This window comes from Myxocyprinus asiaticus, chromosome 29 (genome assembly GCF_019703515.2).
Source record: "Myxocyprinus asiaticus isolate MX2 ecotype Aquarium Trade chromosome 29, UBuf_Myxa_2, whole genome shotgun sequence".
Lineage (NCBI taxonomy): Eukaryota > Metazoa > Chordata > Actinopteri > Cypriniformes > Catostomidae > Myxocyprinus > Myxocyprinus asiaticus.
The window spans coordinates 38,369,382-38,386,144 of NC_059372.1; the positions used below are offsets into that span (position 1 = coordinate 38,369,382).

The 16,763-nt window shown below is 38.7% G+C and overlaps 1 protein-coding gene across 2 annotated transcripts in view; it reads left to right on the forward strand.

Moving 5' to 3' along the window:
* Positions 1-16,763, forward strand: part of LOC127420025 (histone deacetylase 7-like) — a 121,356-nt gene that overhangs the window by 22,510 nt on the left and 82,083 nt on the right. The window contains exons 1-2 of one of the 2 annotated variants that reach the window (XM_051661946.1): positions 13,420-13,646; positions 14,966-15,034. Coding sequence is in view for 1 of the 2 variants with exons in the window: in XM_051661945.1 (XP_051517905.1) it covers positions 14,966-15,034 (69 nt within the window). In the remaining variant the exon portion in view is untranslated. Of the gene's footprint in view, positions 1-13,419; positions 13,647-14,965; positions 15,035-16,763 lie in introns of those variants that run through there. The other variant, XM_051661945.1, reaches the window with a different exon arrangement.

Genomic DNA, 16,763 nt, shown 5'->3' on the forward strand with positions numbered 1-16,763 from the left:
AAGGACATTTTTATCAGACAAAAAAAAAAAAAACTGTGTAAAAAAAGTAACACTGTCTAAAGCCATACGATAGCTCTGTGTGAGGCACAGACTGAAATTTAAGTCCCATTCACACCAAATACATTTTGCAATAGATAGTCTGTGCTGTTCAAATGTTTTTCTATGTAAGCATGTGTAAGACAGACTTCTTTGACCGTTGTGCCACATCTCACTCTTTTTTCAGCATCTCACGCAGGAGTGTCGCATTTTTCATACGCCGTGTCAAGTTAATAAAGAATGTCAACTTTTAAAAATGTGTCTCGAGACACCTGCGTTCTGTTATTTTCATTGAGCTATGTATTGTTTTAGTTTTTTTAGGAATAAACATTAATAATTCATAAAAAATAGTGCATCGGAATAAACATTAAAATTCATACTGTTTCAAAAGTATATAAGATAAATTGCAACATTTATATTAAATAACAAAAAGGAAAAAAACTCAATAAATGTAAAATAAACTGTAAACACATTTAACCACATCTTATCTGAATATTAATTTAATGAAGGTAAAATGGTCTAACAAAGTCTTGTGCATGTCAGGAAGTACTCTCTATATTTTTATTTTTATTTTATTAATTTAATAATTTCATTTATTTTAATTTTGGACTGTTTCCAACATAAGTGTGTTTCTCTTGACAAGCCCCATGCCCCATCCCCCTGTATTTGCACTTTTTCCATGCTGTAATCTGGTAAAACATGATGCTGATGTGCATGGGGTCTCTGATGTACGTGAACTTCACATCTGAAATGGTTTCCACCACCAGCAGCAGTAACTGAACTCTCAGCGCCGCTTTGCTTTGAGCTGCCCACATGTACCCACATACCCGAAAACACTGGAAAGAGCATGGAAACTGTTTATATGTGTTTCTTTTCACACCTCATACTTTGCTATTTTTTTTTTCTATATTTTTTTCTTCTTTATGGATCTCACCAACATACACATTATCTTTTAGAAACACAGATGTGATCTGGAATCAGAGATAAGGGTGTGAAAGGGTGTGAATTAAAACCCACTGCTGGATATTTAAAGACATAGATTTACAGCCAAACAGACAGAGCCATGGGAACATATAATGAGACTTTTATTTCTTATATGGAAGATATATTTAACAGAATGTCCAAGCTGCTATCTTCCATAAAATGAAAGCAACATATAACTCCATAATTAGCATACTATATTGGAAGTGTTCTGAAGCCATAAAGATCTGCATTTCTCGCTGGCTACTACCCTTGGAGTTCACTAGTTCGAATACCAGGGCATGCTGAGTGACTCCAGCCAGGTCTCCTAAGCAACCAAATTGGCTCGGTTGCCAGGGAGGGTAGAGTCACACGGGGTAACCTCCTCGTGATCGCTATAATGTGGTTCGCTCTCGGAGGGGCGTGTGGTGAGTTGTGCGTGGATGCCTCGGTGGATGGCGTGAAGCCTCCACACGCGTTATATCTCCGCGATAACGCGCTCAACAAGCCACGTGATAAGATGCGCGGGTTGACGGTCTCAGATGCGGAGGCAACTGAGAGTCATCCTCCACCACCTGGATTGAGGCGAGTCACTACGCCACCACAAGGACTTAGAGCACATTGGGAATTGGGCATTCCAAATTGGGGAGAAAAAGGGGAGAAAAAAAAATTATCTGCATTTGTGAAAAATGCACACCACAGTTCAGTTATAAAATCATGTCATGTGGCACCTCATGCAAGTGGCAACCTTTACCACCTCTCCTATGCAAAGGTTTTTTTTTTTTTTTTTTTGCAACCAAAAATGGCTTCTGGAAACTGATCAAAATCCAAAACGCAGACAAAGTTACATATGACAAAATCAGTGCCTAAAAATTCCCAAATTCAAAGAACTTGAACCCATTCCAAGATTCTCGGAATACTGCACCTCCCACGAGGCTTTTGTTCTTTTTTAAACTCTTGACATGGGATTTTTAATTAGCAACTGGAGGCCGGTCTCAGCCAAGAAAGCCAAAGTAAACTGTCACACACAATGTGCTGTAGTGTTGTGTTTGCTTTGCCTTGCTTTAGTCATGTATGAGTCACATTATCTGAAGTATAACGCTGCTGCACACCGCACCCTGAAATACTCCTCCCTATTAATCCCTATTCCCATCACACACACACAGAAACACTTACACACACACACACACACAAACACACTGCACACTTGATCCTTCTCCTTTAAACTCTCCTTTCTCAATCCACACCATCTCTTTTGCTTTTGCTCCATCTGTTTTTTCTCTGTGTTTCTAAAGCCTCTCCCTTTTCTTCCCGTCCCGGTTTCTTTCTCTCCCAGGACTGTAACTTCTCTCCCTCCTTATCCAGCATTCTCCAAATTCCTGCAGAGTTCTTCAGGGACAGACCCTTCTGGCACACCGTGACCCGACACTCCCTCTCACTCAATTCAATTTTAGTTCAGTGTGCTTTACTGGCATGGAAACAACTGTACATTTGTATTGTCAATGCAGTGCAATATAAAGTAAAATAACAGTGCAAATGGAGTAAACTAGTATAATAAAATAAAATTAATTTAAATAAAGTCTCCTGGTTGTCAGATTTTTCCTGAGAGAAAGACATTATTACAAATATTACACGCGGCTACTCTCGAATTTCGGAGGTCTCAACAATGTCTCAAACTGTGCTCTAGCAACACAATCCTTAAATCTGTTAGAGTTAGAGATGTCAATATGAACTTAACCTGCCAAGAAATTTTCTGTCCACATACATTTTATAACTCTTTACTCTGTATGTCAACAACTGTCTCATCTGTGTATGTTTATTTCTCATAAGGAACTTAAACCTCCATTTAATCTCCTGAGTAATAAAATTATCCTCTGGATTCTCTTCTCTTCTCTTCTCTTCTCTTCTCTTCTCTTCTCTTCTCTTCTCCTCTCGTCTTATCTCATTTAATCTCATCTTGTCTGTTTTGCTCTCGTCTCATCTCATCTCCTCTCCTGTTGTCTCATCTGTTCTTATCTCCTCTCCTCTCATCTCCCCTCGTCTTGTCCTCTCTTCTCATCTTCTCGTCATTTCTCCCCTTGTCTCCAATTGTCTCATCTCTTCTCGTCTCCTCTTATCTTGCCTCATTTCATCTCCTTTTGTCTCCTATCCAGTTGTCTCCTCTTATCTTGTCTCCTATTGTCTCTTCTCTTGTCTCCTCTTGTCACTTTTCCTCTCCTTTTCAATCATCTCCTCTCCTCTCATATCCTCTCGTATCGTCTTATTTCATCTCCTCTCGCTTCACATCTCCTCTCCTCTAGTCTCCTCTAATCTCCTCTAGTCTCTTCTCATCTCCTCTCCTGTTGTCTCATCTGTTCTTCTCTCCTCTCCCCTCATCTTGTCCTCTCTTCTCATCTTCTCTTGTCATTTCTCCCCTTGTCTCCAATTGTCTCATCTCTTCTCGTCTCCTCTTATCTTGTCTCATTTCATCTCCTCTTGTCTCCTATCCAGTTGTCTCCTCTTATCTTTTCTCCTATTGTCTCTTCTCACCTCTCATCTTGTCTCGTCTCCTCTCCTCTCCTACCATTTCATCTCCCCTCACCTCTCATCTTGTCTCGTCTACTCTCGTCTCCTATCATTTCATCTCCCCTCACCTCTTCTCCTCTTGTCTGCTCTCGTCTCCCCTCATCTCTTCTCGTCTCCTCTCCTATCGTCTCATCTCTTCTCCTCTCATCATCTATTGTCTCCTCTCATCTCCTCTCATCTCCATTCCTATTATATCCTCTCGTCTCTTCTCCTTTTGTCTCCTCTCCTCTTCAATCGTCTCGTCTCGTCTCCTCTCATCTTCTCTTTTCTCCTCTCCTCTTTTTCCTACTGTCTCTTCTCTTGTCTCCTCTCGTCACATTTCCTCTCCTCTTTAATTATCTACTCTCATCTTCTATTGTCTCCTCTCATCTCCTCTCATCTCCCCTCATCTCCACTCATCTCATCTCCTCTCCAAACATCTGCTCTCATCTCATCTCCTCTTGCTCTTCACATCTCCTCTCCTCTTCAGTCGTTTTCTCTCCTCTTGTCTCCTTCATATCATCTCTTCTCATCTCCTCTCCTATTGTCTCATCTCTTCTCCTCTCATCGTCTATTGTCTCCTCTCATCTCCTCTCATCTCCATTCCTATTATATCCTCTCGTCTCTTCTCCTTTTGTCTCCTCTCCTCTTCAATCGTCTCGTCTCGTCTCCTCTCATCTTCTCTTTTCTTCTCTCCTCTTTTTCCTACTGTCTCTTCTCTTGTCTCCTCTCGTCACATTTCCTCTCCCCTTTAATTGTCTACTCTCATCTCCTATTGTCTCCTCTCATCTCCTCATCTCCCCTCATCTCCACTCATCTCATCTCCTCTCCAAACATCTGCTCTCATCTCATCTCCTCTTGCTCTTCACATCTCCTCTCCTCTTCAGTCGTTTTCTCTCCTCTTGTCTCCTTCATATAATCTCCTCATGTTTCCTCTCCTGTCGTCTCATCTCGTCTAATCTCATCTAATCTCATCTCCTCTTGTCTCCTCTTATCTCTTCTTCTCTGGTCTCCTCACATCTCCTCTCCTGTCATGTCCTCTTGTCTTGTCTTGTCTCCTCTACAACAGCCTCATCTCGTCTCCTCTTATCTCGTCTCCCTTCAACTTGTCTCGTCTCATCTCCTCTCCTATTGTCTCCTCTCTTCTCATCTTTTCTTGTCTTGTCTCCTCTCACCTGCAATCGTCTCCTCTCTTCTTGTGTCCTTTCTTCTTATCTTGTCTTCTCACCTCTTGTCTTATATGGTCACATCCTCTCCATTTGTCTCCTTTTGTCTCTCTCATGTTGTCCTGTCTTGTCTCCTCTCCTCTTTAATCATCTCCTCTCATCTTCTTTCATTTCTTCTCCTTTCATTTCTTCTCTTGTCTCTTCTCATCTCTTCTCCTCTCTTCATATCTCTTCTATCATCTCCTCTAATCTCAACTCCTCTTGTCTCCTCTCCTCTTCTCTTCTCTCCTCTCATCTTCAATCATCTCCTGTCATCTCTTCTCCTCTTGTCTTCTCTTCTCTTGTCTCCTCTCATCTCCAACCATCTTCGCTCTTCTCCTCTCATCTCATCTCCTCTCCTCTTGCCACATAGAAACAAATGTATGCCTACTTTTCACATAGGAATGATCAGTAGCAGGGTTTTGGGATGGTATATACTCGGGCAGTAAAGGGTAAAGGGTGGTTGAAAGTTGAACTGGATGCTGACATTTCCACACAACAGACCCCGGGCCTGTGCATAACTCTCTTTTACTGTCTATCCAAATGCCACAAAGAATACGATTAAAGCTTATCAATGGCTGCTATTATAACACAACCCAACCCAATCAAACCTGCCACATAACTAGAGGACACTGCCATGTTCACATTTCACTGTGTGTGTGTGTGTGTGTGTGTGTGTGTGTGTGTGTGTGTGTGTGTGTGTGTGGAGGTTATTTTAGAGGAAGAGATTTAATCAAATCTGGTTGGTTCATATGACCAGTTTGCTGGCATGCTCAGCCATCATCTTTCCAAATTCTGTGGAGATATTCAAAGAGAGAAAGCTGTTTCAGTATGAAACAAGTGGGACAAACCTTGTGATCTCTCGAACAACAACAACCTAATAACTACGGCTGTATATCAGTGTTTCACAAAGTCAACATGGAATAGCATTTGCAACTCGTTATACTTCCTCAATCTGCCATATTTGAGTGAAAGGAGGCTATTCAATGAAAAGAATAAGGTGGGACTTTATTTTATCCAATGGGAATTGATTGGATTGTGAAAAGTGTCTGTATATGGCAGGTTGCTGGGGGGGGCAGGGCTTGAAAAATAAAAGGTATACAGACATCATATGAAATGTCATTTCACAGGAGGAGAAAGTTATTACGACAAACTTTTAATACGTTTGTTACAACATGCACTAATTAATTATTTCCAAAAAGACCAGAAACATGTATTACAATAAGGTGGTGCTTGTCTATGCAAAACTTGTCATGATGATGTTAGGGTGTTCTGGGGCAAACCAGAGCTTTGCTGTTGCTGGTAATGTGTTCTGAGTGATTTTTAAAGTGTTGCTATGAGGTTGCTAGGGAATTCTGGGTGGTTTCTAGGGTGTTGCTAGGTGGTTACAAGGTGGCTGTTTACTGGCCCATGTCAAAAGAGTCTACCCCCAATTCTGGATGACATTGTGGTCTCTAGATATGGCTCGGGTCCCTCCTTTAGTGTAAATGGCCGTTCACACTGCCAGCTATCTACTAAAAACAAAACGACACGATCCCTTTCATTATCAATGAGAGCAATTTCCAGTGACACAAGCAACAATGAATGTTGGTGACAGGATGTGAAAGTCGAGAAAAGTTGAACGCTTGCCTTAGTAACAATGGTTGATCATTTTATTGACTTAACAGCCACCAAACTACAAAACATACACCATCACTCAAAGAAGTTTAATCTGAACTCACACATGTGGTCACATGTGTGGTGTGTTACTGCTGTTTTCTCACCTGACCTGACAGCCATAAAAATCTGTAAAAGAAAATAAATAAAAAAATAAAGGCAACAGCCTCAGTCTTTCCTCTTTACTAAACTGAGTTTCATTCCCAAATGAAAACCATGAGACTGCATTCATTGTGAATTTCCACTGACATTTTTATGGTTGGCTAATTATTTGGCTAAAAGGACACACCATGTTTATGATTAGGAGTAACAGTGTTTGAACAAGGGGGTAAAAAGAGCCTCTTATACACTAGTTGGACTGTTAGAGAAGATCTCATTAGTTTGTAACCTAAGCTTAAGTTTGTGTTTGTCGGGAAGTAAGAGGAATAATGACTTATAGTTTCTTTCTCTGTCTCCTGAAACACCATTAAGCTCAATGATGCCAAAACTTGACCTTAGATTGTGTTTATTGTGCTTCACACATTCACATGCCCATTTAAAAAAGCATTCACCCTCATGCCTTTCCAAACCCACATAACTTTTCTTCAGTGGAACACAAAATGAGACGTTTTGAAGAATGTTAATGCTACACTTTTCCATGCAACGAAAGCATACATTGACCTAAATTTCTAAAAAATGACAATAAATCACTATAAATGTATTATTGAAATAGCCCATTCATCTCATTTGCTGTATTCAGACTAAAATGACCAAAGTCGTTATTCACTGAAAATCTTACACTTTGTCACAGCACTCAAATCTTATTTGCACATTTGATATAAAACTTGTACACACATGAAAATGTATCATACCCAACATAGTCATTTAAAAACTCGTAATAATTTGTACGGGATGGCAAAATTGTAAGATATCACAAGACTTGCCTCGTACGAAAAGGTACGACTTTTATTCCCATAAAGACCAACCTATTAACAAATCAAATTTTAAATCGATACAATACAGGCATCAAAATCTAACTAGCCTTCTATCAAACACTTTTTAAAGAAAGGTAACGTCTTGGCTTTTTATTTAGCTTTCTCCCGCAGTTCACAAAAGTAATTTTTTATTAAAATCATGGTTAGATTTAGGGTTTAGGTCAGAGGTTAGACTTTATGTTTGAGTTTGGGATGGGGGTTAAACTTTGGAAAACTCATAATAGCATTGTTGGTTTCTTTATTTTTCTGTATGGAAGTAAAAGTTGTATATTTCTATTTGAGCCAACTCATCAATTTCTTATGATTTTGCCATCTAGTACTATTATTAGGACTTGTCATGAGACTCAGTTGATCGTGTCACGTCTAATGCTAATGATGCCAAATGCATTTTCAGTGACAAAGATTTTCAGTGAATAACGACTTAAATTTTGGTCTGTTCTTTAAACAAAGCTATCCAATAAGTTCAGTAATCTTGTGATTTCAGAAATTCCGGTACTTTTGTGTTGCTCATAATCTTTTTTGGAGCTCAACAGCCCCATTTCCACTTTACTTTCATTGTATGGAAATGAGCTTCCTGGACAAATGTTTTTTAATTTTGAATGAAATTGAGATTGAGAAAATGATGACCAAATCAAAATTTTTGTGTGAACTCCCTTTAAACCTCTAAAACTCTTTATATATATATATATATATATATATATATATATATATATATATATATATATATATATATATATATTCAGCAGAAGTGAAAAATCTTGCATAAAGCAAACCTCAGTTTCTGTGTTCTTAAACATGGTTGAATAATATTATATAACTCCAGAATATTGTGCAGTTGCATGTTTCAAGATACTCTTGATCTGAAAAAGTGAAATCGCAATCCTCAAATTGCAATTGTAAAAATCATTCTCTAGTTCTTGTCTGATATCTCCTCTTTGCATTAAGCTGTCAAGGCTATGTGAGTGAAATCATTTGTATTTACCTGAATATGGTTGTGTGTCTCTCTAGAAATGTGTGACTTGGAGGCTCACCACTTCCTGTGCATACTGAACAAAGCATACGTTCAGCTTTTACTGGTATTTAAAGACAGAAACCCCCTGATCATTATTGTTCTTGAGTTTCACAATTTGATGTAACGTGTTCATAATGTAAACATAAAAGCTTATTTGCAGCTCAGTACAATAAGCATGTGCGTATCTTTTGTTGTCTGATATGCTGAGGTTTATGCAGATATTAGAAAATAAACAATGTTAGCCAGATTTACCGGTCCAAAAGTCAGAGGTCACTCATTAAAATTCTATTTTGCATTCCTTTCTGTTTTAAGTAATAAAAGCATTTCCATTACATATTCTATTATCAGCATAACAGTTGGATGAATTTTAGAATTTCAAATTATTTGGTTTGTCCTACTCTATTGACAGCATGCACTCAAGCTGAACTGGACTCTTTAAGTTTGTGCAAAACCTGGTGATCCATGTTATCCAGCATGATTTGAGAATGTTCCAAAGAGCATCTTGAAAATGAAAGCAAGGAAATCTGACATTAAAGTAAAAATTTAAGTTTGTTTACTTTTTAATAGTAACCTAGAAATAGTGCAGAATGTTATATATTTCTTCTTCAGTTTACATCATACAATAGCTTTCAAATAGAATAGAATAGAGTAGGATAGAATAGAATAGAATAGACTTTGAAAGACTAAACATATTGGACCCTTTTTTAAGAGCACTAGTGCAAAGCATAGTGCTATGCCATAAGTCAAATACATGCAAAGTCAGTGGGCATGGCCATGAAGTTTTGATATTTTCGTGCAAGCATGTGCTAAGTCTAGGCACAAGTGGGTTTGGCGAAATTGCGCGCACAAAGCGTCATTGGGCTGGGTCATGTGCAATTTCATTCTAATGTTCTTTTCCGGCACCGTCTGCATCCTTTTATATAGCCCGTTCCCTGTCAAGCAGTGATAAAAACAAAGACAGCACATCCATAAGAAGTTAGTAGTGTAAATGAACTGTATGCAATGAATTTGAAGAATAGAAATATGGACTTATGTTCTTTTGTGCATTAACTGCATCAACAGGTGGAAAAATACCAATATAAATTAGATCATAAATACAAATATAATACAACAAATATATTGTAAATATAAACCTAACAAAAATAATACTTGAAAAATAAACCATGACTTAAAGATTTTATTACCACCTGCTGGTGAAATCTCCAATCTGCAAATGCAGGAACTGAGTTTGGACTTTGTGCTGAAAACAGATGTGCTTTTCAAACATCTTAGCGCAATGACCTATTTCTCAGGAAAATAGCAAATTGCGCTTTGCTCCACTTCATTAACATACAAAACACCCACAGTTGGCGCGCATACACCCACAGATAGCGCAGACACTCCCACACACGGCAACTTGCGCTTTGTGCTGGCATGGAAATTGCACTTAGAATTAGTGATCTCATGAAAATTTGATAAGATGTTGAGCACAGTCGTAACGCATAGTGCTGCGTTTTGCGCACTCACGTGAATAGAGCCTACTGAAAGTTAAGATTTTGTGTGATTGGGTTTTGCTGGCAGTGTAGGAGAATTTACATTGACACACATGTGTATGTATGTGTTAGTGTGTGTATCATCTGTTCCCCTGCTGTGCTGCTTCAGTGTCAGATCATGGTCTTGTTATTTTCGGCTTCTGCCGGATATGATTCAGACTGAAGGACTGTGTAATTACAACACACACACACACGCACACACACATACACACAGATGAGGGTTTCTGGTAAGACTGTTGGGATCCCCCGGTTAGAGGAGCATTAGGTGCCGCATAGCACTGCATTAGTTTCATTATGTGTGTATGAATGTGTGTGTTTAATTGAAGTACTTAAATAGCATGGAGAATATGTATTTGCTGGAACCAGCTACACTGTCAAACCTGTGACATTTGACAACACTTATACGGTATGCATGAAAGAGTGCCAATATTAATAAAATGGTCAATTCAGTGCACTTTCTGTGTTTGTATCTTCTTTATAACAACTGTTGCGCAGTGACTTCATCTAAAGTTTCTTAAACATATTCAAAGCAGTGTGCTAACAATGAGAGTGACTCAGAATATAGTGAGCTGAGCTGCCAAACGACGTTGTTAAAAATGTCAACCCACTAAGATTGAAATCTTAAGTTTATTATAATAAGTAAAATCCAAGTAGTGCCAAAGTTACAACCTGCAGTAATACGTTTATTGCATGTTTTCAATCACTTTTTATTTCAACTTAATTTATTCCCTGATGAAGGCAGTGGAGTACAAAACTCATAAAATCAAGTTGAAATTGCAGCAATTATTGTGAAAAGTTGCATGCTAAGATGTTGTTACATTTTTACAGCATAGACGGCAATTTTGGACCACATAAGAATGATATCTAGGCAGGCAGCTTAAAATGATGCTGTCTAGGTAGAAGCACACTAGATTTTGAGACACAACCGATGTAAGTCAGTGACGAGAACTGAATGTGCGGGCCTCTCAGAGGAAATCAGAAACCCTCCGGAGAACACCACTGTGTGTCCTGGTTTCTGAGAAACAGGTCAGGTTGGGGTTTCAGAGCGTGTGTGTGGCGCGTGAATGCTGACCGGTTCAGTTTCAGTACAGAGAAAGACAAAAAGAAAGGAAATGATATCAATTTTAAAAGATATTGTAACAAGGAGGAGGGTGTGGCCAGGCCATGAGGGTGCACAGCCAGCACTTAGTCAACTAATCAGTGGGAGAGATAAACAGGAGCCAGAGACAACAGTTCAGGAGAGAGAGAGAGACACACGCGGCCACGCTGTGTGTGTGCGTTTATGTTTGTTTTATGTTGTTTAAAGTTCAGTTACATCATTAAAGTTATGTTGACTGTCCTGCCGGTTCCCGCCTCCTCCTTGCCCATCCTAAACCCGTTACATTGGTGCCGAAACCCGAGGAGGGATGTGCTGTCGTGGAGCCCTTGAGGCTGCTGTCCGGCAGTGGAGGAACAGCGGCCGTCCGCCGGAGGAGGTAGGAGTCGCTGCCGGCGCCGGGAGTCGGAGGAACCACTGCCATCCACCAGGAGGGGGAGGAGCCGTTCCATCCACCAGGGGTCGGAGGACTCGCTGCCATCCACCCGGAGAGGAGTGGCTGTCGTCCGCCAGAGGGTGGAGGAGTGGCTGAGGACCAGGCGACGGTATGACCGGGCACCGGCGAGCAAGTTTTTCGCTCTCTCTCCTCTCTCTCTCTGTGTCTCTCCCGCTCGCCCTTTCCTTTCCCCTTTCTCCTCTCCCTGCCCTCATCTCTCCCCAGGTTCCCAGGAGGCAGGGTGGACCATTGGCCGGCGGAATGGCCGGAAGGGCAGCATCTCCCCTCCAGAGATGGGGGGGTAGTAGGCCAGTCTGGATGGTTCCCCGGCCTGAAACAGGCGGGGGAGGATTGTGACGAAGAGGAGGGCGTGGCCGGGCCATGAGGGTGAATCAACTAATCAGCAGGAGAGAAAGATAAAGGGGAGCCGGAGACGCCAGTTCGGGAGAGAGAGAGACACACACACACGGCTGTGCTGTGTGTGGGTGTTTATGTTTGTTTTATGTTGTTTTAAGTTCAATTACGTCATTAAAGTTTAGGTGACTGTCCTGCCGGTTCCTGCCTCCTCCTTGCCCATCCTGAACCCATTACAGATGTATAAACAGATATGCATGTATACTGTATGCATATGTACACTGTTTTGCATCCATGCACTTACGTATGTCTTTTAATAAGAGAAACTGTTATACTTCACTTGTAGTTACATGAATTTTCAAAGATGTATAAATGTGTATGTTCATTAAACTTATAACTGCATTAAGACTGTATTAAGCCATTTTGTAAATAACATACAGGTAAACTGTCTTTATTTTGTGGTTGGGACATTTTGCAGAGTAAAATATAAAGCAGTATAAATTGCAATATTCAATATATGTAAAATTGCAGGTATAAAAGCAGTATCCTAATAACCCTAATGCACTATTTAAAAAAAAAAAATTTAATTATTTCAAATATACAGTCTAAACACCTGATCAGCACTATATGACCATATAATAGTGGGGTCCATAAGTCTGAGACCTCATTGAAAATCTGGATTTTCTTTTTTTTCTTTCTTCATTTAAAACTGCAAATAAGCAGAAGGTTTGACCAAATACTGAATGGATACCAAAAATGTGAAGTTTCAAAAGCACAGTCCATAAGACTCCAGTGGTTAAATCTACGTATATCTTCAGAAGCTTATGATAGGTGTGGGTGAGAAACAGATACATTTTTAAGTCCTTTTTTACTATCAATCTCCACTTTCACTTTTAGATTCTTCTTCTTTTGTTTTTGCCGATTCACGTTCTTCATGCATATCGCCACCTACTGGGCAGGGAGGATAATTTATAGTGAAAAAAGACTTAAAAATGTATCTATTTCTCACCCACACCTATCATATCACTTCAGAAGATATAGATTTAACCACTGGAGTCTTATGGATTACTTTTATGCTGTGATTAAGTGCTTTTTGGAGTTTCAAATTTTTGGTACCCATTCACTTGCATTGTATGGACCAACAGAGATGAGATATTCTTCTAAAAATCTTTGTTTGTGTTCAGCTGAAGAAAGAAAGTCATACACATCTGGGATGGCATGAGGGTGAGTTACAATTGAGAGAATTACAATTTTTGGGTGAACTATCCCTTTAATATTAGGCTGCACAAAATATATCTCGAACAGTTAAAAAGAACTCTGGTGGAAAAGTTCCTTTTGAACAACGTCGAAAAAGTTCTGTCTGTTTATGACCTGTTTTATTGCAGTGGTTTCAGCTGTGAGTACAGGACTTTGAAGTACACTAGAGTGCAGTGTTGATGCGCGCTGTGGGATTGACTGCAGCCCCAGCCAATGAAACAACAGAAAATGAAACCATGCGAGAATGCTGCAACCGGGTGACGTCACACGCTATTTTTGGTGAAGCCCGCCCACATTTCTATTTTCGTCCGCCTCAGGGGCGGGGTTTATCGAGATACTTGTAATAATTCACTTTCTCTCTCTTGCAGCACTGCCGAACATTGCTGCTAGTCCTTTTTAATGGATGTCAGACTACTGACAAAGGATTTAAACTAGATTTAACACAGGAAGGGGGAAAAAAACAACAACAACAAAAATCTATTTGGACTTTAAAACAAGGCATGAAGACTTAAAAAGACTGCAAAAGGAAGGAGTGTCAAACAAGGGAATATCAACCTGTTGCATGCTTATATCTTTCTCATAAGGTAGAGACGCGTCTTTAATAGTTCATATTATTAAACGGTATGCTGTTTTGCTTTAGTCTTTATAAGGAAGTTTAGTTTAGTTGGGTTTTCCAGTCTGAGTGTGCGGATGCTCTGCGAATGCTTTGCATATATTTAGCGTCGCTTATTTTAAGATGTGTCATTCTATTTTTGCGTGTTTTAGAATAGTTGCCATTAATGAATTATTTGAGTCTTATGTATCAAGCGCGACTTCTAATTTTGAGTCAAAGTTTTTACCGACACTTAAAAAAGTTAAATGTGCTTTTGCTACTATAAAGAGTTATTTCTACCCGATCTAACCCTTAAAATCACTTTCATTGGTGTAATAAAATGTAGTGAGGTTGATTCATCCTTATTATTATTAAATAATAATTTTGATTTTTTTTAAAATTTTTTACGCAACACATTATTCGATCAAACGTATACACATTTAAAAACAAAGATATAGACAAAGACATATACAGTACTTACAAAATTTAGGCAACCTAACAGTACAGATTACAGTGTCTGTGCACTTAAATATTATGCATAATATTTATTAAGCATTATGTTGCTGGAACATATGCATATTTAGATGTACATACATATAAGGACAAAGGAAACCAAACAGACAGACAAGCAGACAATGGGTTTAAACATCCAAACTGTGGCCTCTCCAAAATAGCTCTTGAGAAACCCTGTAGTTCTCTCTGCATTTAAAGGAACTGTCTTGAGGCCTGAAGCACATCCTTCAACTTTAGAAAGAGTTTCAGGTTGTATACTATTTGCCTGTGTCAAAACCTAGTGAGCTGCCTACCTAGACAGCATTTTTGGGGCGTTTGAATGTCTTTGATGCACTTAAATGCTGTCTAGGTAGGCAGCCCATCAGGTTTGGTGAAAGCCTTTGTATGTTACTGCATGTTTGACCCTGCAAATGAGATCAGACCATAAAGTATGTCCTTTGAAAATTTAGCCTGGTAACCACAGCCTTTGCCAAAATACCATAGTTACAGTACTATGGTCATTGTTGATACTATAAAATCATATTATATGAGATCTCCCTCAGTGTAAGAAACTTTCAGAATATTACTTTCAGAATATTTTTTTAATGTTATTGTTTGATGACATTTTGAGTGTTTAGTTGTGGCTAATACCTACTGTAGTTACCACTTGTTTTACTGTAGTAACATCTTAAGTAAGGTTATATATTTAGTATGGTTATTTATATGATTTAGTATGGTTATCATGGCACATTTTTAGCAGTGGTGTGAAAGACTTAATAAAAAAGATCACTAAAACATCTCCACTTCTTTTCATCACAGATGGAAGTTGTGCAGCGGGACTAATCATAGAGTCAGACCAAAGGGACAGTCATTGCTGGGGAGTGGCAGGTATGTTATACCTTCATTTCAGAGATGTTGACACCTTATGGAGCTTCTCGAGAAAATTGTGACAACCTCTTTTATTGTACCTAGCATGTAAATATGCCAGCCTATACTAAAAATACGTTTTACGCAGGGTTCCCACGGCCCTGGAAAAGCTGAAAATATCAGGGAATTTTAATTTTGTGATTTCCAGCACTGGAAAAGTCATGAAAAAAAAAAAAAAATCCTTATCGAGCAACAATCCCAAACTTGAAAAGTCATGGAAGTTCATTGGTCAAAAGGTGGGATCCCTGATCAGAAGTAATGCAATCGTCTGTACTATTTACGTATATAATTACATGTTTTTCTTTTCATTTTTGGTATTGTTGAGATCTACTCTGTGATCAACAGTTTGAGTATTTATAGTGCAGATTTTTCATTTGATGAAATCTGAGCAATATCACAATAGGAACTCATCAGATCAAGTCGTGATCATTTGGAGATGATGAAGTGTTCAGTTGAGATTGAACATCAGCATTGGTCTCACTTGAGCTCACTTTTCAGGTGTGTTCGAATTAGATTGACAGTGAAGAATGTGATATAGCTCTTTGGGCTGCCATGCTTTTGATTGCATCTATAGTAACAGACCCTGTTTGAGACTGCAGTCTACTAGATGTGTAACTGTAACCTGCACTCTCTAGTACACATAGATTAAGTGACTTGGCACTGCTTGACTATGCATTATGTCATAAGAGGCTGACTTACTCAGAATGAGGTACCTACTTTAGACTAATTCAAATGTGACTTTTTTTCAAAGCTACAATGTTACCAGTTAATTTAGATGTTACCCCAGAAGCCAGTTTTCTCATCAAAAAACAGTAAAGAACTGGCAGCAGGGTTGCCAACATGTTACTGTAAAATTAACGGTGTCTTGCTGTTGCTGAAATTAACAGCTAGATACTGTTCTTACAGCTACAGTATACAACTGTAATTTAGCAGCATATAGCTGTCAAATTACATACTATCTAGTGTTGTTGAAATTAACAGCTATGTTCCCAGCATGCACTGTGGCACGAAGAAATGACTTCGATTTTTTACTATTTACTGGTTTATTTTGATGTTGTTTTGTTGTAGTCTAAGTTACTTGTATTTTAATGTTCAGCTTTACTTTCTACGTTAATTGTCACCACTGTTGCGTTTTGTATGCCGAGAGTTGATATCTGTGTGTCTTGATATCAACTCTAATAACATTTTACTGAAATATCCATTACTGTTTTTGTTTTTATGTGTAATGCATCACATATAGTATATTGTAAAGGTAGGATCAGACATTCAGTCTGAACTTAGGTTTTGTCTTCCAAGTAGCACAGTGCAACAACTTGTGTTTTACTTCAACATAAATTGACTGGCTGGAAGAACATAATATAATAATAAAGAAGGTCCAAGGTGCCAGCTCAAGAGAACACTAATCACTATAATGGTGACTCCAAACAAAACACAACTATTGATAACAAAACAACAACACTAATTAAACTAATACTTCTATTAAATCTGAATAAAAACTTTTGTATATTTGTTTTTTAGGTTTTTTTTTGTTTGTTTTTTGAAGCCCCAATGCATTGCCAAAGCATACATACTTATTCAAGTGCAAAGGCTTATGGGTATTTTACCATTATAACTCACAATGCAGTGCTATACTGTTATTTTACTGTGTACAGATTGTTGTTGGTTTTTTTTGTTTTCATAAAAAACCAAT